General features: G+C 35.3%; 1 protein-coding gene and 2 pseudogenes across 1 annotated transcript; all 3 read right to left on the bottom strand.

The window, feature by feature from the left end:
• Positions 1-8,180: 8,180 nt before the first annotated feature.
• On the bottom strand, positions 8,181-10,429 carry LOC137959817 (thermospermine synthase ACAULIS5-like; annotated as a pseudogene).
• Positions 10,430-14,189: 3,760 nt separating this feature from the next.
• Positions 14,190-18,428, bottom strand: LOC137959107 (small ribosomal subunit protein uS3z-like; annotated as a pseudogene).
• Positions 18,429-21,476: 3,048 nt separating this feature from the next.
• LOC137960476 (uncharacterized) lies at positions 21,477-22,014 on the bottom strand. The gene has a single exon (XM_068808110.1). The coding sequence runs from the start codon at positions 21,897-21,899 to the stop codon at positions 21,534-21,536; it is 366 nt and encodes a 121-aa protein (XP_068664211.1). The 5' UTR covers positions 21,900-22,014; the 3' UTR covers positions 21,477-21,533.
• Between the last annotated feature and the right edge of the window lie 2,471 nt (positions 22,015-24,485).

Raw genomic sequence — 24,485 nt, 5'->3', positions numbered from 1 at the left:
GAAGAGGACCACAAGACTTATTCTTCATTTGACGAGAATCTAACACCTCACCTTATCCTTTACCACATTTGCTTTAAGGTGGAGTTGTCTTACGATGCTAGTGTCACCAGGTGTCACTCTTCTTGCTTGGGTGGAGCTTTCTTCCCACGGATATCACTTGTTGTGCCACCTTGTTGCTTATGTAACATCCAGGTGGTGCTTAGGTAGTGTCTCCTTTTCATTTGATCTTGGTCGAGGATACTTCCTTTCTTTCAATCTTTGATTTGGTAGTTTCTCCCTTTCTACCACCTTCTATTCACTCTCCATCCATCATTTTTTATCTTCTTCCTTGCTTATTTTGAGACGGAGCAGTTGGTTCAAGTAATCTAATCTATGTGTTTGTGTTTGGTTTTTTATTTCCCTCTCTTCCTCCCTTATAGGTTTTGCATCTTTGTATTTTCTCATTCTCTTGGTTAATTGGGTTTAATAGGGGTTAATGTGGTATCTTCTTTCTATTCTTTCCGTTTTGTTCTTTTATTATATTCCTATTTGAAGGAGCAATTAAGTTTGAAACTCTAAGCTAAGTATCTAATCATTTTTTTCTCTTCATTCCTCTCATGGATGATTTGCATTTAATAGCAATGTTATTAAAATCGAACTAGCCATACCAATTTTGATCTAACTAGGTCACATTGGATTCGACTGTTAGTTGGACCAAAGTGGGATGTTACCAATAGATTTATTATATATATTTTTTATTTAATTATTTTTAGCACACTCTAGAAGATTGGTAAGTTGGTGTTGACGTACAATGAGCCAGTCCATGAAACAGTGTGATCATGAGTACAACAACATAAGAGAATTACAAAATTTTAGGTGATGTAAAGTCCAACTTTACATTTAATCCTCTAATTCGATCTCCATGCACAAATTTTACTTGACCTCATATTGCTTGTGGTAGCTTCAAGGATGACAGCAAAGTAGCATAAAAAGAAATTGTTTGTTACTACAAATATGATAAATCGTCAAATTGATTGATTCGAAGTGTCGGGAAAACTATTTGAACTTTTCTTTTCCAACGAAGAAAGCTATGTCGTGCTTGAAACTTAGTAAAAATTATCCAAAGTCTCACCAAGACTTCTCTCCAACTCTTCTCTAGGTTCTCCCCTAAGGGGTACCTTTATTTATAGGATAGTGGGCTAGGTTCAACCGCCCCTCCTTTTTCTCTCACTAATTTTATCCCTTTCCCTTGACTAGGTACACATAAAAAGGAAGAGGACCACAAGACTCTATCTTCATTTGATGAGAATCTAACTCCTCACCTTATCCTTTACCACCTTTGTTTTAAGTTGGAATCGTCTTACGATGCTAGTGTCACCATGTGTCACTCTTCTTGTTTGGGTGGAGCTTTCTTGCCACGTATATGTCACACATTGTGCCACCTTGTTGCTTATGTAACATCTAGGTGGTGTTTAGGTAGCTTCTCCTTTTCATTTTATCTTGGTCGAGGATGCTTCCTTTCTTTCAATCTTTGGTTTGGTAGTTTCTCCTTTTCTACCACCTTCGATTCACTCTCCATCCATCACTTTTCATCTTCTTCCTTATTATTTGCTCTTCGATTAATTTTGAGATGAAGGAGCAGCTAGGTTCAAGCAATCTAATGTATGTGTTTGTGTTTGGTTTTTTACTTCCCTCTCTTCCTCCCTTATAGGTTTTGCATCTTTGTATTTTTCTCATTCTCTCCGTTAATGGGTTTAATAGGGTTAATGTGGTATCTTCTTTCTATTCTTTCCTATTCGTCCTTTTATTAGTTTCCTATTTGGAAGGAGCAATTAAGTTTGAAACTCTAAGCCAAGTATTTAATCATTTTTTTCTCTTCATTCCTCTCATGGATGATTTGCATTTTAAACTTTTCTCAATCTCTCTTAGTTAATAGCAATGTTATTAAAATCGAACTAGCCATCAAACATGTAAGACAACCAATTTTGATCTAACTAGGTTACATTGGATTCGACTGTCGGTTGGACCAAAGTGGTATGTTACCATTATATTTATTATATATGTTTTATTTCATTATTTTTAGCACACTCTAGCAGATTGGTAAGTTGGTGTTGACGTACAATGAGCCAATCTATGAAACGGTGTGATCGTGAATACGACAGCATAAGAGAATTACAAAATTTTAGGTGATGTAAGGTCCAACTTCAGATTTAATCCTCTAATTCGATCTCCATGAATGCATTTTACTTGACCTCGTATTGTGTGTGGTAGCTTCAAGGATGACAACAAAGTAGCATCAAAAGAAATTGTTTGTTACTACAAATCTGATAAATCTTCAAATTGATTGATCTGAACTTTTATTTTCCAACGAAGAAAGCTTTGTCGTGCTTGAAACTTAGGAAAAATCCTCCAAAGTCTCACCAAGAGTTCTCTCCAACTCTTCTCTAGCTTCTCCCCTAAGGAGTACCTTTATTTATAGGATGATGCGCTTGGTTCAACCACCCCTCCTTTTTCTCTTATCCCTCTCCCCTTGACTAAGTACATATACAACGGAAGAAGACTACAACACTTATTCTTCATTTGATGAGAATCTAACACCTCACCTTATCCTTTACCACCTTTATTTTAAGGTGGAATCATCTTACGATGCTAGTGTCACTCTTCTTGCTTGGGTGGAGTTTTCTTGCCAAGTATATGTCACATGTTGTGCCACCTTGTTGCTTATGTAACATCTATATGGTGTATAGGTAGCATCTCCTTTTCATTTGATCTTGGTCATGGCCCAACACAATCCACTTCTTCTTGGTGGTCAATTGGAACTTGATCTTGGTCATCGACACTAATTTTAATAGAAACCTTGATTTGACCTTTGATTAGTCCTTCACTAAATCCTTATACTTTGCCCATTGAGAAGTTTGACTCTGATTATTCATCAAGTTCTTTCATTTCGAACCATTGATTGATGTCGATGATCTAGATGATTACTCAGGATCCTACTTTTGACAATTAATTTTTTTTATGTCTAGTGTTGAAGAGCAAATATGGAAGAGTTTTACATGACTCTCACAATTAGAAGTCTTACACAGCCATAATTATTATGGAAGGAGGTTTCACATAAGAGTTTCAGTTTAAAGGTGTTTTAGTTATGTTAGTTTTTTATTTATGTTGAGTTATTAAATTATACTAGGAGTTATCTTTAAATGTTAGAGTTCAGTGTAATTGGGATAAGGGTAGTTTAGTTGTAATTGGATTCTACTACTTTCCTCAATTATAAATAGAGATTCATGTAGTCTGATTACAACTAGTCAATAAAGTTTTTCTCTTTTCCATAAATTTAACATGGTATCAGAGTAGGTTTTGTGAGTTGACTCGGTCAACCCACAGAGATAATGTGGTCCTTTTTTATCTATTATCTCTACCAATTTAGGTTCGTATCTATTTTTTTCTCTTTTTTAGTCGTTATACCCGTTGTTTACTTTGTGTTTTCACCTCTATACTTTTTCATATTGCATATTATATATTGAAGGAAATATATTCGAGTATACTTTCAAACGCAAAATGAATTTTGGAAATTGGAGTTTTCTACAAAACGAAATCGATATTTAAAGCAGGAGAGGTTAGACTGCAAGAGAGGTTTGAGCAGCAGCAGAAAGCTTCAACTTCTGAGCTATTTTATGCTATCAAAAATGAGACTTTAAATGGAAAATTATATACTAAAAGAAATATACGTATGTCTATTTTTTACATATTCAACCAATTCTCGATATGATATTTTTATATAGAGATATTGATCTTGGAAGAGTCAATGGTCATGCTGGCAAAAGAAGAAAGAGTACTTAGTACAGACAAATTATAGATATCAAAATTTGTCAGATTATTTATCTCAAAAGAAGTTATACTTGTTCAATTTATGGAAAAGAGATATACTTCATTGACTTATTATAATCAGAGTACAGGGACCTCTATTTATAATAGAGGAATGTAGTAGAGTCCAAATACAATAAAATTACCTTTGTCCCAATTACAACCAAACTCTGACACATATAATAAACTTTGTAAAAGAACCCATGAAATAATCAGATATAAAAATGTCTCCTTGGATGCACAAGCTTCATTTGTGTTCCTCCTTTCTTGAATATTTTGGTCACATAAACTTTTTCCACAACATATGGAATAAAATATATCTTTCTTATACTTATTCTACTTCTCCTCCTAAAGTTGGGAGGTAATGACAGTGATCCCAGGTTGAACCAAATATCATACATACAGCAATAAGCCAAAATAACAGAGATACCATTATGACTTTTGATTCTTCCGATGTGAATATATCATTAAATATAGATTAGATTGACATGAAATTTTCTCCTCCTGAAACTATAATTAAGTACCTTTCATCTAAGTATAACATCTCTTCATAAAATATAACTATCAGAAGATAAATAATCTAATATATTTCGGTCTCTGTCATTTGGCCGAACTAAGTACTATTTCTTCTTTTTTTTCTACATGACCATTGACTCTTCCAAGATCAATATCTTCTTATAAAAAATTTTGATCGAGAATTGGTTGAATAGGTAAGAAAATAGACTTATAGATATTTATTTTGATATATAATTCTCCATACAAAGTATTTTTCTTGATATCATAAAATACCTCAGAAATTGAAGTTTTTTGTTGCTGTTCGAATCTCTTTTGCAATCTTACCTTTGCTGATTCAAATATTGATTTATCCTTGTAGATAACTCCGATTGGAAAAAAAAAAATTTTTCATGGAAAGTAAACTCGAATATATTTTCGTCAATATATGATTTTCTATATTAAAAGTTTAATATAGAGGTGAAAACTCAAAGAAAACTAATGGTATAAGGACTGAAAAGAAAAAAAATAAGAACCTAGACTTAGAGTTTAGGGTTTAGAGAAAATGATCTCATTATCTTTGTGGGTTGACCAAGTCAACTCACATACCTGCTCTGATACCATACTAAATTTATGGAAAAAAAATACTTCATTGACTAATTATAATTAGAGTACATGAACATTTATTTATAATAGAAGAAGATAGTAGAGTCCAATTACAATAAAACTACTTTTGTCCCAATTACACCCAAACTGTAACACTTAAAGATAAGTCGTAGCATAATTAAATAACTCAATATAGATAAAAGACAAATTTAACTCAAACTAGAACTCTTTTAGGACGTGACCATAAGATAAAGATGCATTTGTGAGTCCTTCTTGATCTTCCAACCAGCTTGTGGTTATCTTTGTGAGTCCTTCTTAATCTTCCAACCAGCTTGTGGTTATCTTTGAAAGTGTTTCTTGATCTTCCAACTTATGTGATAAGGATGTCAGCTTGTGGTAATCATGGTGGGTCCTACTTCTTATGGGTTTAGGCCCATCTTCCAACACTCTTCGATATATGGGTCTTCCTTGGTCGTGTGGGCTGGAGCCTATATTCCAACAATACTTGGATGAAAGGTATTTAAGTCTAGTTTCAAATGGAAAAAATTTCAAGTCAATTTGATTTATATTTAAATATATATTCTCATTGAAAGAACCAAAGGTTATGTTAGTATCCTGTTGCATTGAAAAATCAAAATTTAAGCCGAATTTTTTGAGTCTCTTTTTGAGTGGCTGTTATTGATCAACAATATTAGAAAAATATCTCACTTACCCCTTTTTGTCGACATTGGTTCGTCTGATGCAGAATTTGATTCTCTTATCATCCTTTATTTGACTCCCACTTACCCCTTTGCCAAATCCTTTTGAACCATTGTTTTAGTTGGTCCCTTTTATTTATATGGGTGTTTTAAGTCAATTGAGACTTTTTAGTGGTACCCGTGGGTATTTTATCGTCGTCTTGTGAATGACAGGCATTACCCACTTTAATGATTATTATCATTATATTTGAATTTGGTTTTGACTTATGTTTTATCACCCATTTCAACCTTTTGAGAGTTTGTACCTGGTGTCATACTTATCCTTGGGACACCGTGATGGAGGAGCTTATTACTACATCTATGTTATTTGGTTCAAGTTGAGATTGCTACAATTACCTCCCAGTTTGAGGGGGAGAAGTACAAGAAAGATGTATTTTATTCCATATGTTGTTGAAAGTTTTATGTGACAAAAATATTCAAGAAAGGGGGAGCACAAAAGATGAATGTTTTTGCATCTATGAAGAATTGTATTTGTCAAGAATTTTTTTCAGCAAAAGAAAATTGAAAACCAAGAATCTTTTTCACTGCAAACTGAAGTTATAAAGTCCACCTTGAGGGGGAGTATTGAAGATAAAATATGGAAGAGTCTTACAGAGCTACAATTATTATGGAAGGAGGTCTCACAGAAGAGTTTCAGTTTAAAGGTGTCTTTGTTATGTTAGTCTTCTATTTATGTTGAGTTATTTAATTATGCTTGGACTTTTCTTTAAGGGTTAGAGTTTGGGTGTAATTGGGACAAGGGTAGTTTAATTGTAATTGGACTCTGCTACTTTTCTATATTATAAATAGGGTTCATATACTCTGATTACAACTAGTCAATAACGTTTTTTCTCTTTTCCATAAATTCAACATCTAGAGATGGCTCCCTTTAAGATTCGTTCATCAAATAGATGGACAAGGCTTAAAATAGTTTTTTTAGGACCAAGAGGTTGAGCGATTCGACATTTGATGACAACAACCTTTGATACTCTATGGTTTGAAAAGTATGAACCATCAGACTAATGATCTAGTGTCTAGTAAAATATTTTCATGGGCCCAACAGCTTGTGTCATTAATTGATGACTCTAAAATAAGACAATGTCTCACAGAATATTCTTAGTTAAAGGTGTATTAATTATGTTAGTCTTCTATTTATGTTTATTTTTTCAATAGTTTTAGGATTTATCTTTCAGTGTTTAACTTTGGGTGTAACTAGGATAATGGTAGTTTAATTTTAATTAGATTATACTTGTTTCTTTTATTATAAAGAGAAGCTCATTGTACTCAAATTATAATAAGTTAGTAAAGTATTTCACTTTTCTATAAACTATACAGGAGGCATTTGTGTGCATAAAAATTTCATAATCAAAATTAGAACCTCAATCAATGATCTAGATCGTCGACATTGATCAATAACCAAGATTGAATGAACTTTATTGTCAACTGACTGATGGTCAAAGTCAAAGATCTTGATAATCAAGGCGTAGACGTTATGTCAAGCAACCAATCAATTTTAAAAGTTGGAGTTTCAATCAAAATCTTGATCTATTTCTATGATCATAGCTTAATTTACAATGAAGATGAAGTGGATTAGAACGGGTCTATCATCAAAACCAGTTTAGAGAAGAATGACATTTATGTGTCACACAAGCAAAGGAGGTAGCACGTGGGTGACACATCGCATTGCAAGAGAGCTCCACCCAAGAGGTGGCACATAGGTGACATATGGCGTCATAAGAAAGTTTCACCTAAAGAAAGTATGTGACACTATTTTCAAACGGTAGATAAAGTGTTATACTCTCATGAGAAGAAGTAGAAGAAAAGTCTTGCTACATGCCCCTAATAGAGGAGAGAAGGAGATAAAAAGGTGGGATAGTTAAACCGCGTTCATGTCTCCCAACACCTCAAACTTCAAGTTACTCTAGCCCTCTTAGATTTCTGCAGTAAAGGTAGCAACATACATTATTATTGCCGCTACTTTGTCACATCTTTGGAGTCATTGTCACAATACGAGACTGAATTTCCTCTTCAAGCATCAAGTGATGACTAGTCGTAAAACTGAAGTTAGTCAACTAAGGGAAGCTTGCAGTTCACCCATCAGGTAATCGAAGGCTCAAATCAAATTCATGTGTGGAGATCGAATCATATGACTAAATTAGAAGTAGGACCACTTATGACTTGAACTCTTGTAACGTTTTTTGTTATTAAAATTACTGCCGTGCCACTTCATAGATCGACAGACCTATTGGGGTTTCAATTTGATTTTTTTGCCTCTTGAAAAAACAATGAGGTTAGAGTTGAGATTTCATTTTTTAGCCTCTCAGCTCGACAGCCGATCCGCCTCAGGATAAGCATATTCTAAACGAATACCTGCATTTCTGAGATCTGAACTCAAAGAGAATTTATTATATTTGTTTCAGATTTTGTCTGCAATAACAGATATATTCTGGAAGAAGAAAAGAATCCCACATGCTCTTTAGACAACACTTACAAACCTTTGGAACTGCTTCTGTAGACTCTAGGACGTTGATTCCTCACTCACCCCGGCGATTCTCCAGTACCCTTCAAAGACCGGAATTGCTCGAGTGTGCCTTCCCATGCCCGTGCAGAAATCTCACGTTCTCCTCCGTGTATACATGAGTTTCATTCAACAGTCTGTCAACATAAAATTCCAAGAATCATTTGCATGCTGCGTTCACTCCGCCTCCGGAGTGATGATGGACTATGAATCGTCAATGAAACACTTACGAGTTGTGAATTGTCTTGTTCATGACAGTGGAGGCGACGAAGGAATCGCCATTCAAATACTGCAACTCACCCTTGATTCGATCCTTGATATTTTCGTCCATTTGTTTGGCATCGAAGCTAAATGGCTTATCAGAGGCCTTCAAATGCAATATTAAGCAAGAAATCGCAAACTGAAGTTAAGTCCATAGTAGTGACAAATGGCAAACCCAAATGAAAAAACAACCTACCAGGACCCATCCCCAGGTATCGGCAAAAGAAGGGATATGAGCAGTGTACGCCACCACATCTGCAGAATTATCCCCTCCAGTCAACCATTTGAAATCCATTTGAAGTTTGAAGAAAAAAAGAAGGAACACTCACATTTGAAGACCTGCTTGAGGGTGTTGTAGATGGAGGAGAAGACCTCCTTGTGGGTAAGAACACCAGCTGGTCCGGCCTGTGGAGACAAAACAAAGTTAGAAGAAATTTATTCCCTCGTCACAGGCAGCACTGAGAGATCATTTTGAAGAATTCAAAGCCAGAGGAAAAGAGAGTTGAAAGAGACCCACTTGAGTTACAAAGATCCCCTTGTCGTTCAGCTTGGGCTTCAGCACCTGTTCATAGAAGCTTTGGGTGTAGAGCTGATAGCAGGGCCCTCCTTCCACTGGATCTGCTAGGTCTCCCACGACGACATCGAAGTTTTCGTTCCTTGCCTGCATCTCCGCCCTTCATCAACACACACCTTAATTATTGCTGTAATATATTTATGCACTCATAATTTTCCCAAAGAAATAAATTCAATTACTTCCTTATGTTGGGGTGGGGCATTAATCATGCACCTGTGTTACAGGAACCTTTTTACAAGAAACAGCAAAGCCATTCAACGCAACTACAGCAAATGATTATGTTCCATTGAAAGCAAATTAATGAAACGAGATATTTAAATGCTAATCTTGGGAAATTTCAGTTTATGGACTCACTGAGCGTTGTTGATGACGAGGTGAAGCTTCTCGTTGGCGAACGCGTCGCTCAGATACCTCCGGCAGAAATCGACGACCTCCTGCATGAATGCCATGAAACGTGGAAATTTGAAATCACAAGTGGGAAGAGATAACAAGTTGGGGTGGAAGAAAAGGATTTCATTTCCTTTTATCACCTGATCAATATCACACATCACGACTTTCTCTATATTTTAATGCTCAAAATTTCTCTTGCAGTAGACCCTTCGCCACCTCCCATTATAAAAACTTTTTTGGGACTGCAAACGAAACAAATACAAGAAAAAATCGATGAAGATGATATTTAAGCGTGACGGATAGATTCCAAGGGGAAACGGGAACAAGTGTAAGGATATGCAACTTGCTTGGGATGAAACGAAAGAGCAGGGTGAACTAAGCATTCATGGTAAATAAATTCATCCATTTCCACGCTCTGCATCTTGCCATCAATCACCAAAGCCTGAGTCGCAGAAAAATGAAAAGAACAATTAGATCAAGAAAAGAACATAGGACATAGAAATAATAAGTGTCAAGGAGACAACGCTAGACAAGGAAAGAAAGAGCATGATAGCCACCTTGGCGAAATGTTTTGTGTCCAAAAGAGCAATCTCCTGATACTGGCTTGCGCCTCTATGCAAAACGCTGATCAAAGATAAGAGATCGATTAAATAAAAGATCAGATAATTACATCTTTGGTATCAAACAATGTATTTCTTAGACAATGCATTGCTTGTTTTACTAACCCAAAAAAAAGATAGAAAGATAGAAAGAAAGAAAGAAAGAAAATTCTGCTTCAGATAAGCCTAAACTACATCAAAGCCTGAAAGAAATGCCATAAGAAACTTTTGTCTTTGCAGATACATGCAAGCTTGAAGAAAATCACCTTTTAAGAGCAAAAGACCATTTGAGATCCTCATCGATCTCTTCCTCATACCAGTAGCAATTGCTTTTGCTATCTCCGGTTAATCCATCGCCTTGCGAGACTGTGAATCCGTTTCCGAGGCTCATCTCCACAGCTTCACCCATTTCTACCACACTAAAAACCAATAAAAAACGCCAAGAAAGAAAATGGTTTCGAATGGCGGTGAAGAATCTTCAGGGGGAGAGCTCGAGCGAAGCGAATTTATACAAAATGAGGGAGCAGATACATCAAATTAAAGGGAAGAAGCACGCGCGGAGGAGAGAGTGTTCTGCATGAGCGGGTTAGGCTAAAGAAGGTAATTTGGTGGGATGCGAGATCTCCATGGGACCCACCACTGCCGACAGGGTGGATTGTATACGTGGCAATTAGGTGGGAGAGGGAGCTCTAGTATTGGAACGCCTAGGAGGATAGCAAACATTGCAAAGCCATCAAACTGAATTGGTTGTATGAAGCCAATCCTCTGAAGAGAAAGTTGTGCTCGAGCCTATTTGTCTAGACGTCCGAACGGTCATCACCACAAAGGCAACAAGAGAAAATGGAGGAAATTAGGCCCTCTAAGAAGAATGTTAAAGACTCCATCCAAATGGATTAGAGAGAAAATTTTCTTTAAGGATTAATAAACCATCTATCCACACAAACCCAAGAAAAATTTCATCGACACTCTCGATTGTTAAGGCTTCGATGATCACTCTTGAGCATATTTGCACTTTGAATTGACTTTGTAGTATGAATTTGAAGATTTGAGAAGCAACCTTCAGAGAGCGCTAATTATTTTCAAGATATTACTTTGAAATCTTTATTTTCTTAGCATAATCCTTGCAAGAATATTTGCCTTATTAATTTTAAATTATATTATTTATTCAAGCAATAGAATTTTAAGTGACATTTGCATAATATTAACCATAAATGGGGATCAATTTTCAAAGATCCAAGTACCAATATGTTGATAATTTAAAAAAATCACATATACATGATCGAGTAAATTTGAACTAATTTCGACTTTGATATCCTCATCTTGATTGTTGAGAAAAGCTTGTGTAGCTATGGATTTGTTAATGCATCTTGAGGGTATAGGTTGAAAACCATAATTGTAATAATGGGTTTAGGTTAGAGAGTCTAGTTTGCTATTGTAAATCTATGCAAGGTTATGTAGCATAATATTATCAATTAAGTAACATTTGTCCATATGTTAGCATCATTGTACTCTGAACTTAACAAGTAGTGTTAGATAAAATATACAATGAAAGGTTGATCTCATGTGAGTACTTGGTGACTGCTATTTTATATTATGGATATAGAAAATTGGTTGTGCATATCTATTTATGATTATATTCTATAAATCTGTCTAATTAGGAGGCATTTTATAAAACCCCATCAAAAAATAATACACGGAAGCTTAGATGATAATTAATCAACATCGAGCAAGAGAGGCATTTCTGTTTTGTTTTAGATGTGTGAATGTATTACTGAAGAAAAAAGATTATAACTCTTATAGCTCAAGAGATATTTCCTCCACAACAAGGTGTTGGAGGGAAACGCCTTTTTTAGCTTGAGCATCGGCTAAATGATTAGCTGATCTTGGAACATGTTTCCAAATACAATATAAGACAGAAATTAACTTACAGATTTCCTCAAATAACTCCCAATGACGCCAAGGAGGTTTGGATGGCTTTGTGCACCAATTGTTAATGACTTGAGAATCTCCTTCAACCAAGAGAGCACCATCTTTTTTTTGCTTGCAAAGTTTCAGACCGTTGTACAGCCCATATAATTTTGCGCTAGTAGAGTCAGATACACCAATTAGGCCCGCATATGTGACGATAAGATTGGCTTGTTCATCGTGAATAACTCCGCCAAAACCAACTGGTCCCGGACATCCAAGAGCGCTTCCATCAAAATTTAGTTTAAAGTGCCTTGGAGGGGGGTTAGACCATTCAACCATTTCAGGGGCTCTTGCTGGATTAGACATACATGCTACATTTCGCCAATTTCCTCGCATGTTTGTCCCTTTCAAGTTGTAGAATTTTTTGCGTTGGAGAATCCAAGAGGTTACTCAGCCGGTCCCGAACACCCAAGAGGCATTTCTGTTGCTCCCTACAATGCCAAAACACAGCCAAATCACATTCTGAACTAGGAGCTCTTCCTAAAACAAAATACAATCCATGTTTTAAAGCAAATAAAATTTACCAAATCTACAGGAGAGTGACGTCTGAAGCATCTGGCTGATAGGTTCTCAAGAGTGAAAGATACAGGACGTATATATATCATCTCTGTGGTTGGCAATTTTGCTGGCCAATATGCTTTTTCATTTAGGAATCCATCCTCTCAAGCTGATTTGGCACGCTGTGCCCTCAGCTTCCCAAAAAATGTTCAGAAAAGGCAATCAACGTAGAACATCATATATGAACACAAAAGTAATTTTTTAGCAGAATTCACAGCCTTAGCACCAGTTTCCATGATGAACCTCAGGACACCATAGCAGCCCTATATTACCAATAAACGACTATACCAAATTAGTGTTATTAACCTACCCAACATACTACATAAAGCTCACATCTATGAAAAACACCCTGAGATGAATCCCCAAAAGTGCTTACACAAAAGGCTCCCAATAGTTGAAGCTTATAAAGTGTTGCTCAATGATAAATAAACATATAACCTAGTACTCAATCGCAAGTCAAAAAATTCAAAAAATAAAATAAAATTTGAAAAGATAAATCAGCAAAGTTATTTAGGAAAAGCTTCTGCTAAAAAATGGTTTCAAATTGAAATTAGAAATAACTGTAGGAGGATATTCCAAACTCCAAGCACATAATTTAGCATGCAAGAAGCTTGACAAGCTGACAGAGAACTTCTATTTCAGCACTGATGCAAAAACCTTGATACCTCATTAACTACAGCATCTAAGAGTAGAATAAATTAACACTGGAAACATGGAACATGCCAAAAAATCACCCAATGCCAAAAAAAGGCCCAGACATAATGCCTGCCAAGAATGGTGTACTAGAATGAAACTTAAATGAAGTTGAAAAAGGGCTCAGGCATGTACATTTATCTGGAAGAATTTTTTTTTCAGTTCAAGGATGTTTCAATAACCAGAACATTAAAAGTCTGCTTGCCAATATGCAATTAGCATCAAACTTGAAACGAAGACAGCCAAGGGAAACATTATAAATCTACCCCTTCCTTTCAAATTAAGGCTCGTCTAAATGTGTTTTGAACCTCTGCAAAATTCTGACTGTATCTAGGAGTACCTAGTTCAAGTATGACAGTTTAGGTAGTATGCTGATTAGATAAAAAGAATTTCAAATACAACAACAGGGTATAGCTCCAGTAACTTTCAATGACGCAAAGATTTCTGCACTAGCAAAACCACAGCTGGTAAGAGAATAAAGGGACCACAAAAAAACACACAAGTTAGATGTGACTCCAGCCTATCCACGTGAAGGGAATGCCATGACTATGGTTAGTGGGTTTCATTAATTTGGTCATCTTCCAACATAAAGTTGGTAAGAGAAAAACCTATTTACTTTATAAATGACAGGAGAACATGACTGAAAGCTCAGAAAAAACAAAACTAGTACATGAACTCAAACCTGAGTAAATGGAGGATATAGGATCAATAAATTGAGATACAGGCAATACGAAGATCAACCATATGAATAAATCAATCGATTGACATAATATTCTAAATAAAAAAAGCATAACAAATCAAAGACACTCAAAACAAGGTCTAGTCTCACTATAAACAGTAATAAAGATTAATTGAAAATCCAAATACTTAAAAGAAAGTAACAATTAGGTATGATAAATGTAGCAACTTCACACATACCAAAATGTTATCATGGTAAACAGTATGAATAAGCCAGATGAATGTAGTCATCTTCCGACACAAAATTGGTACTAGGAAAACCTTTTTGCTTTATAGATGACTTCCATGCCCTCAAAATAGCTCCATGAACCGTTGGTCTCAGCAAAAGACATCTTCAATGCTCTACCAACATTCCATGGCAACAAGTCAAGTATTGGATAGAAGCAAAAATAGGAACCTTGATGACCCATATGCATCATCTCACAGACCAACAAAAAGCACCCAAAATTTTTCCTTCTAAAAGCCACCATACGAATAAATCAATCAATTGACATAATATTCTAAATAACAAAAGCATAACAAATCAAAGACACTCGAAACAAGAAGGTCCAGTCTCACTAAAAACAGCAATAAAAATTAATTGAAAATCCAAATACTTAAAAGAAAGTAACAATTAGGTACTATAAATGTAGCAACTTCACACATACACCAAAATGTTATCATGGTAAACAGTATGAATAAGCCAGATGAATGTAGTCATCTTCCGACACAAAATTGGTACTAGGAAAACCTTTTTGCTTTATAGATGACTACCATGCCGTCAAAATAGTTCCATGAACTATTTGGCCCAGTAAAAGACATCTTCAATATTCTACCAACATTCCTTGGCAATAAGTCAAGCATTGGATAGAAGGAAAAATATGAACCTTGTTGACCCATATGCATCATCTCGTAGACCAACAAAAATCACCCAAAATTTTTCCTTCTAAAAGCACCATACAAATAAATCAATCGATTGACATAATATTCTAAATAACAAAAGCATAACAAATCAAAGACACTCGAAACAAGAAGGTCCAGTCTCACTAAAAACAGCAATAAAAATTAATTGAAAATCCAAATACTTAAAAGAAAGTAACAATTAGGTACTATAAATGTAGCAACTTCACACATACACCAAAATGTTATCATGGTAAACAGTATGAATAAGCCAGATGAATGTAGTCATCTTCCAACACAAAATTGGTACTAGGAAAACCTTTTTGCTTTATAGATGACTACCATGCCGTCAAAATAGTTCCATGAACTATTTGGCCCAGTAAAAGACATCTTCAATATTCTACCAACATTCCTTGGCAATAAGTCAAGCATTGGATAGAAGGAAAAATATGAACCTTGTTGACCCATATGCATCATCTCAAATTGGTACTAGGAAAACCTTTTTGCTTTATAGATGACTACCATGCCGTCAAAATAGTTCCATGAACTATTTGGCCCAGTAAAAGACATCTTCAATATTCTACCAACATTCCTTGGCAATAAGTCAAGCATTGGATAGAAGGAAAAATATGAACCTTGTTGACCCATATGCATCATCTCGTAGACCAACAAAAATCACCCAAAATTTTTCCTTCTAAAAGCACCATACAAATAAATCAATCGATTGACATAATATTCTAAATAACAAAAGCATAACAAATCAAAGACACTCGAAACAAGAAGGTCCAGTCTCACTAAAAACAGCAATAAAAATTAATTGAAAATCCAAATACTTAAAAGAAAGTAACAATTAGGTACTATAAATGTAGCAACTTCACACATACACCAAAATGTTATCATGGTAAACAGTATGAATAAGCCAGATGAATGTAGTCATCTTCCGACACAAAATTGGTACTAGGAAAACCTTTTTGCTTTATAGATGACTACCATGCCGTCAAAATAGTTCCATGAACTATTTGGCCCAGTAAAAGACATCTTCAATATTCTACCAACATTCCTTGGCAATAAGTCAAGCATTGGATAGAAGGAAAAATATGAACCTTGTTGACCCATATGCATCATCTCGTAGACCAACAAAAATCACCCAAAATTTTTCCTTCTAAAAGCACCATACAAATAAATCAATCGATTGACATAATATTCTAAATAACAAAAGCATAACAAATCAAAGACACTCAAAACAAGAAGTCCGGTCTCACTACAGACAGTAATAAAGATTAATTGAAAATCCAAATACTTACAAGAAAGTAACAATTAGGTACAATAAATGTAGCCACTTCACACATATACCAAAATGTTATCATGGTAAACAGTATGAATAAGCCAGATGAATGTAGTCATCTTCCGACACAAAATTGGTACTAGGAAAACCTTTTTGCTTTATAGATGACTACCATGCCTTCAAAATAGTTCCATGAACTATTTGGCCCAGTAAAAGACATCTTCAATATTCTACCAACATTCCTTGGCAATAAGTCAAGCATTGGATAGAAGGAAAAATATGAACCTTGATGACCCATATGCATCATCTCGTAGACCAACAAAAATCACCCAAATTTTTTCCTTCAAAAAACACCCAAAATCTTTCCTTCTCAAAGCACCATACAAATAAATCTATTGATTGACATCATATTCTAAATAGCAAAAGCATAACAAATCAAAGACACTCAAAACAAGAAGGTCCGGTCTCACTACAAACAGCAATAAAGATTAATTGAAAATCCAAATACTTATAAGAAAGTAACAATTAGGTACAATAAATGTAGCCACTTCACACATATACCAAAATGTTATCATGGTAAACAGTATGAATAAGCCAGATGAATGTAGTCATCTTCCGACACAAAATTGGTACTAGGAAAACCTTTTTGCTTTATAGATGACTACCATGCCTTCAAAATAGCTCCATGAACCGTTTGGCTCAGCAAAAGACATCTTCAATTAGGAACATTGATGACCCATATGCATCATCTCACAGACCAACAAAAAGCACCCAAAAATTTTCCCTGCCATTTTCACATCAAGAACCTGAATGGAAGGTTCCTCAAATTTTGTATTTCAGGAGGGAAGGGCAAGCCTACATATGGACATCCTCAGACACAAAGTTGGTATTGAGTTCCAACAATGCTGTAAAGATGACAGCAAAGAATAATCAAGTTGAAGATAGATGAACTGACCTAACTTGATTTCCTTTTTGAAAGTTTAGTAGAACAAGTTGTTTGGCCAAATGAAAAACATTATTAGCACAACCATTTACTGTAGATTAGGTCTTTTGGCTCAACGACCACATGAGAAGATTTCTAATGAGAAGTCTTGGGTCTGGGAGTGGTGGTGTGTGGGTGGGTGGGCACATGCGTAATCAACATTCAAAAAAAATACCTAGTTATCTAATAATTTAACTAATTTACAAATTATGGTTCAGAAAATCAGCACTTTTGTAACAAATAAAGGGTTTCCACTCTCATTTTGAATAGGTACAATGCTCTTAAACTGAAACAAGAAAACATTGAATCCCTCTCATAAAAGGCACAGTAATAGTAAGAAATCCAATGGCAGAAACGGACAAACATAACAAGTACTGAATATTGCAGAAACAAGAGCAACCTATCCAGAGTGAAAAGACAGTAACATGACAGCTTGTCCGATTGAATCGGGATGGCATGGACCAGATGAAGTCAAATAACATAAATTAGTAAACAATTGACACATACCGCCAGACAGCAAGTGCTTCAAGTAGCTTGTAGCGAAGGGACTCTGCCTGGGCAATGGCACAAAGACCTCTATTGTTAACTTTCTCGGCATACAGCTCCACGCTCTTTTCAGGGAAATTGAATCGTTTCTGAACAACTGACGTCAATTCCCGAATTCTTCTGCCCTTCTCACCTGAAGGAAATTAACAAGTTTCTTTACAAAACCTTTATAAGTAAATCGAAAATAGAAACCACAAATAATGGACTGATAAAATCAGAAAAGTTGATTCTGAATTTGATCATAAGCAAAACAGTTTACAAACACAAACTACGGAAAGAAATCCAATCAAACAGCAGTCATTCACTTCCTACGTCTTAGAAGTGAACACGATGAGATACCAAAAAACAAAAAAGCGCCGAAGGCTCACAAAAAGAAAAAGATCAAAGATACAATCAAAAATTAAACATGGCGATACAGAAAAACTCTACTCAAGGGAGTACCAAGTAGGTTCTGGGTTCGAGTAGCTCTGATGATGATTTCCGTTCGCATACGTGTAACTCGCACTTCAACAACAGAATAGACATCTTCTGCAAGTTCCCCGTCAGATCCTGATTCAACTCCGCAAAAAACACTCCATCAGCGACGAACTGCAGAAGATGAACCAATTTGTTTAAATTAAAAATAAGGTAAAAAAGTTATTGAACAGACTTGAATAAACCAAAATGAAGAACCTTCGTTTTCCTGCTCATTAGGGTTGCCATTTTCAATGATCGAAGACAACAGAGCGAAAGTGGAAGCAGCAAACGCAAGCGAGTGTCCTTCCCTCTAAACAGTCCTCGCTGTTGTAAATGAAGGCGACGCCGGTTCGGAATGTTTGAAGCATGAAGGTTTGATCAGACGGCTAGTAACTCCGAAGTTATATTGGAGGGACCAGATTTAACACTCCTTTTTGGTCTCCGGAAACCCTAATTTTTAAGGTCAAATTTAAGTTTATGCTTTCACTATGTACACTCTGTAGGTGGATTCATCGGTCTCATGGAGTTAATCCACTTTCACTCGTTATTTCACTCGACGGAGACTAAACTAATTTAGTTTTTAATGGATATACTCTTATTATTTAATTCATAAAATACCTTATTTATTTATTTATTATTTTTATGATTTTTAATATTAATAAATTACTAATTTAAGATTAAGATATTGTAAAAGTAAGAATTTGATCATGTATTTAGAGTAAATAATTTTTGTTTTAAGTATTCTATTTTTTATAATTAATTAAATTAATTTTTCATTTTACTTTGTAATTATTTTATTATTTATACTAAATAAAAATTTATCTTATTTTATTAATAAAATATCCTATTTATTTATTTGTTATATTCATGACTTTTAATAGTATATTAAATTACTAATTTAAGAGTTATAATTTAGATATTATAAAAGTAATAATTTGATTAAATATCTAGACGCTATAAAAGTCACCATGTTTATTTAGGAATATTAGTTTTTAAATTTAATTATTTAAGTATTTTTATTTTTATTTTTAAAATTATTTATCTTATTTTGTTAATAAAAAGTAAAATAAAACTATCGTATCTATTAGAGTATTTTTATTAATAACCTCATTTTCTACTTTCCACTAAATTTTTTATTATGTAAACTAATACAAGAAAGTTATTTACAAGAAAGTAGAAATAAAATAACAATACTAAATTAAGGGTTTCTGTTAAGGAAATACTAATGGTATATCTTGTAATTAAGTGGTTTAATGGCATTTGGCTTCATCTTTTTATCAAATGGCGCTACGAAAATACAATGGAGTGGTTTGCCCACTCTTATGTCTTAACATAGGGAAATTTTGTTCCTCAATTCAAAAAGTAATAATATCCGTTCACTTCATTTTCTTACTTAGATGTTGATCCAACATCATATTGTGAAAATTTTAAGCAGGTTTGTCAATGAAAATTGTTGCATTAGGCATTCTCTGCTTCTATCGAAGTTTTTTAGCTTATATCTAGTAAGTATTAAATTATTGAATCTTCTACACAATATGAAGCTTCGTAGTTTGATCTAAAACAAAACTCAAAATAAAAAATTTGATCTTGATGGAACGTTGAGCACTACAAAACCCACATGGTCGCCAAATGATATAGCCAGGTTGAAGGACTCGATTATCAAGAGACGTTTACCTCAGTTGCTAAACTGGTTACTATACGTGTTCTACTTAGTGTTTCTGCTATTCAATGATGGCATATTCACCAACTTGACATCAATAATGTGTTCTTACATGCTGATCTTGATGAAGACGTATATAAGTCCCTACCTCCAGGTTTTGGACGACAGGGGGAGACTCAAGTGTGCAAAATCAATAAGTCATTATACGGTTTCAAACAAGCTTCCAGATAAAGGTTTTTGAAGTTTTCTACAGCTTTAATGGTTGTAGGATTTCATCAATCAAAGGTATACTATTCATTATTCATCCAATCCCACAAGGGAAGTTTTACGACAATACTTGTATATGTTAATGACATAATTTTGGCAGGTAACAATCTGCAACAAATTGAAGATGTGAAACAGTTATTATCCAAACAATTCAAACTTAAGGATCTTGATCACCTCAAATATCTTCGAAGGGGATTTCTCTTTCCCTAAGGAAATATGCTTTGGAGATATTAAAAGATACTGGATTTCTAGGAGTTGAACATACAAGGTTCTCAATGGAGTAAAACTTGGCTCTTACGCAATCCGATGGAGACCTCCTACATGATCCTTCATCAACCAAGCATCTTGTCGAAAAATTGATCTTTTTGACAATTATTAGAATAGATTTGGTATATGTTATCCATGTTTTAAGCCAATTTATGAAAAAACCATGTATACCACACCTTGAGGCATTACATAGAGTTTTTAGATACTTAAAACAAACTCCAAGACAGGGTATTATGTTATCCTCCCCAAGTACACTCCAAACAACAGTAGCTCGACCAACTACCAAAGCAAAGTATCGTTCTATGGCTACTACATATTGTAAAATTACTTGGTAGAAAAATATTTTGAAAGGAATTGAAAATCAAACATACTCAACTAGTCATGTTGTACTATGACAACCAAGTTATTTTACATATTGCATCAAATCTGATTTTTAATGAGTGAATCAAACACCTCGAAATTGATCATCACTTACTTTGCGAAAAAATTCAAACATACATGATTAACACAACACACATATGAACCATCAACCAAACTATAGATTTATTCATAAAGCATTGAGTTTGTTCCAAATTGAGGCATTACTTAAAGATTGAAGATAAAGACAAAAATTTTGTATATAAGTAAGATTTGTATTTTTGAATTGATTCGGGATATATCACTTTGTAAAATATGTGAACTATACAAATATCGAGAAAACCACCACACCACACTCTTAAAAGATTGAGCCGATTCTAATGGCCAACGAGTCGTCGATCATCTTGGTCTAATCAGTTGATTTTGGTTTCTAGGAAACACGAATGTGACTGAAAGTAACAAATATTTATTTTCCGATAATGATTATGTTATTAGGTAACAAGTTGATCTGTAAAAATTGCTTGGCTAGAAGCTTTACTAGAACAGGGATAATTGGAAGAGATGATGGTCTTCGAATGTTCGCCTTGAGTTTCCAGGGAATTGAAATTGCTCCAGCTAGAAGAACCAGAAGCAAGGCCTGAGTAGGAACCCAACGCCTTCATGTACAACAAAGCGGGAGGAAGTAAGACGAAATCATTGAACACGTCTACACTCTTAAACGAGAGAGACTCAAGAGTTTTGGAAGAGAAGATAGAGAGAAACTGATAGAAAAGCATACAGAGTTACCAAATCTGGACATATAAATCAATAAAATACAGATTTTACTGGATATAGCCAAAAAGGAGATATTAGCTGATTCAGGTTCGCTTGACAGGGTCGAAGTTGGCAACGCCAACGACGGCCCCAACAATGACGCCAAGCACAACCCCACCTGCAACGATGCTAAGCAAAAAGTTCTTCAGAGAAGCCGAGACCCCAGGCTGAGCAGCCTCGGCGACGTCGGGAAGGACCATAGCCGCGGTAAGAGCGGCAGCCGTCAAACCACTGACTGCCTTTTCCTTGAAGGACGCAGAGATCACTACTCTGCCGTTGGCTTTTAGCGTAGGTTTGGCAGCCTTGACGGGCATCCTCATGGGGTTGAAGAAGGCATCGTGGCTGACAGCCTTCCTGTGGCCGGCGGAAGTCACCGGTAAGGCAATGGCAACGACCGACGTCGACGTCATTTTCTTCCTGGCTTGATCTGTGACTGAGGATCAATGAGCGACAGAATGAAAGGGCTACTGGTACTGCTTTCTTTCTCTCTGGGGTGCGAAGAGAAGATTAGATAGAGGGGACAGTGGAGGAGATGAGAGGTAGTAAACGAGGGGAAGCTGCCAGGTCAGGTTGCTCGTCTGATGTGGCTGCTTCTCCTTCTGAGAATAGAAGATAACGTTATCTACTGCATAATATCTGGAATTAACTTACAGATACAACCGAGAGGTTTTGTAGGGATGCAACAGTAAGTCTTTGTTAGTATTTTAGTCTTTCAATGGTAATTTATTTTATTTTGTTTTTTTTCTCGGTACCATTACGACGAATATCATCCGATCCAAAGGTTTAAAAGTCGATTGATGCTAATATTATTAATAATATTTTTTTAAAAAAAATATGCCTATCGAAAAGAAAAATAGGGAATGTATGTATAACCTAGAATATGGAAAAGATGATTAAGCAATTTAAATTGATGTATACATATTTAATATAATTAAAAAGAGATAAGTGTAATTTTTAGATAATGCTTCCTTCTGTAATGAAACTCTAAATATAGTCACTTAGTATTGACGGTAAGCTGACTTGATGATAACAAATTTTAATTGATCTAATACACTTACAATTTAAAGTATTTTATATATTTTACCTTCAAGAGCATCTCAAGGTCTTAAGCATCAAAGCCAAATGAAGATTTCAAACAATTGAAGAACATCTCTTGAAAAATCACCCATAAGGAAAAAGACAATGAGAAGACTTGAGTTCAAGCATCATAAACAAACTCGATTGATCGATCAACCTGATTAATCAACTTTACTTTTTTAGACCAATGATAATATATTGAACGGTCAGTCCGTCGATCAATAAAAATTAATCATTATAATCATTACCAATAACCAATCAATCAACGATCTATTTTTTTTTTCAAACGGGTAAATAACAAATAATTTGAGTTGGAAAAGTTATAAATACCCCACTAACTGTAAGTAAATAAGTAAATGAGTATTTATTGGCATATGTTCAAGCCACAAATATTTATCTTGCAAATTTTCACCAAAAATGTTTTAGAAAGAAAGAGAGAGAATCTTACCTTTGAAAAAAAAGCTCTACACAGGTGATGACATCTGTAACAGTAAACAACATAGGAATGGCAATAGAGAGCTTTCTCAACTGTCGGTTTTCGCTTCGTACGACTGGTTGAGCTCTAGGATCTCTTTTAACCGAGATTTCATAGATAATGGCAGGAAAACCTGTGCCACAGAGAAAGCTTTGGCGCTCGGGGAGAAGAAGCAGAAGCCTGGTGTGAATGCAGATCCAGAGCCTTCTGGCAAGGCTCGCGATCCTATCACGATGCCTCCGACTGACGAGCTATTTTTGGACAGTACGCGTGGTTCAATCGCCTAAGGTGGTTAATTCGTGCAAGAGACTTGATCTTAACGTCCGCATCCAGAAGCCAGTTGAGTTGAGACGTCAGGTTACCCTACTGGTCTGTGAGGTTTTACATAAGAATTTGCATATTGAACAAGCCGAAGGGAATCCGCTATTGACGAATCTTCTTCTCATCCTGATCACAAAAGGAAGTCTACATTAAATCAAGAAACCTCGTTACAGTAGAAGTATACTTATACTACAATGCAACTATGGGGATCGATTATTGTCAAAACCGGGGTCCAACTTCAGGTCTTGAGTTCGAGTCCAACTCCAGGTCTGAGGGGAGAGAGCACTAAAAAATCATTCTCACGTCCTCAACCCAACCTCCCAAGAAATTTTTTAAAGCAATCCTTCCTTAAAGTCTCTCGTTGTTTTTATTAGCATGGTACTTTTTTCTCTTCCTTTCGTCTCCTACAACCTTGTTAATCTTGTACCTTTCTTCTTTAGGCCAACCTCTTAGTACAGTTGATTTTTTTTTGTATGGTGTCCACTAAGACTTTTTTAGTCGATACTCTTAAATGAGTTCTATCGGTTCAAAATCCTATGATATTGGTTTTGTTCCTTTTCATCATCAATATTTTTTATTTTATTGAGTGTGTGTCCCATTGAGTACTTATCTTTGGGACACGTTGAAGGAAAACTAATCATTATAATTAGTTTTTGTTTTAAGTTGGGTCACTTTCATTACTCTATTAATTTGATGGAAATCTTATTTTCATTTTGTGTATATAAATTCCTGCTTGAAACTTGAGTGTTACAATAGTTATGTCTCCTTCTGGACTTGAAACATAGGTATTTCTATCACTTGAGTAGGGGTGGCATCGAATCGAGCCAATTTGCGAGTGGTTCAAGCTCAGCTTGGTTCGGTCTATCTCCATCTCGAATTGAATCTGAGATCGAGATCGGGATCGGGATCGGGCTCGTTTAAGTTAACGAGACAAACCATGGTTAGGTTCATAAGCTCGCAAACCGACTCGTTACTTAATAATGGCCCAAGCGAGGCTTCAGATTAGTTAAGATTCAGCAATGGCAGCAACAAGTTCAAGAATAAAAAAGGGGGATTTTGGGCTCAGAGGAAAATCGGTTGTTGTCACGATTTTATCCAGCATCCTCTTTTGCTCTTCGCAAGT

Source organism: Aristolochia californica, unplaced genomic scaffold (genome assembly GCF_029961685.1).
Source record: "Aristolochia californica isolate CCGP_79_NKW_82.1479 unplaced genomic scaffold, dmAriCali1.0.hap1 SCAF_3, whole genome shotgun sequence".
In the NCBI taxonomy this organism is placed as follows: domain Eukaryota; kingdom Viridiplantae; phylum Streptophyta; class Magnoliopsida; order Piperales; family Aristolochiaceae; genus Aristolochia; species Aristolochia californica.
The sequence above is the reverse complement of the archived record's forward strand: the minus strand, read 5'-3'. Positions and strand labels throughout refer to the sequence as shown.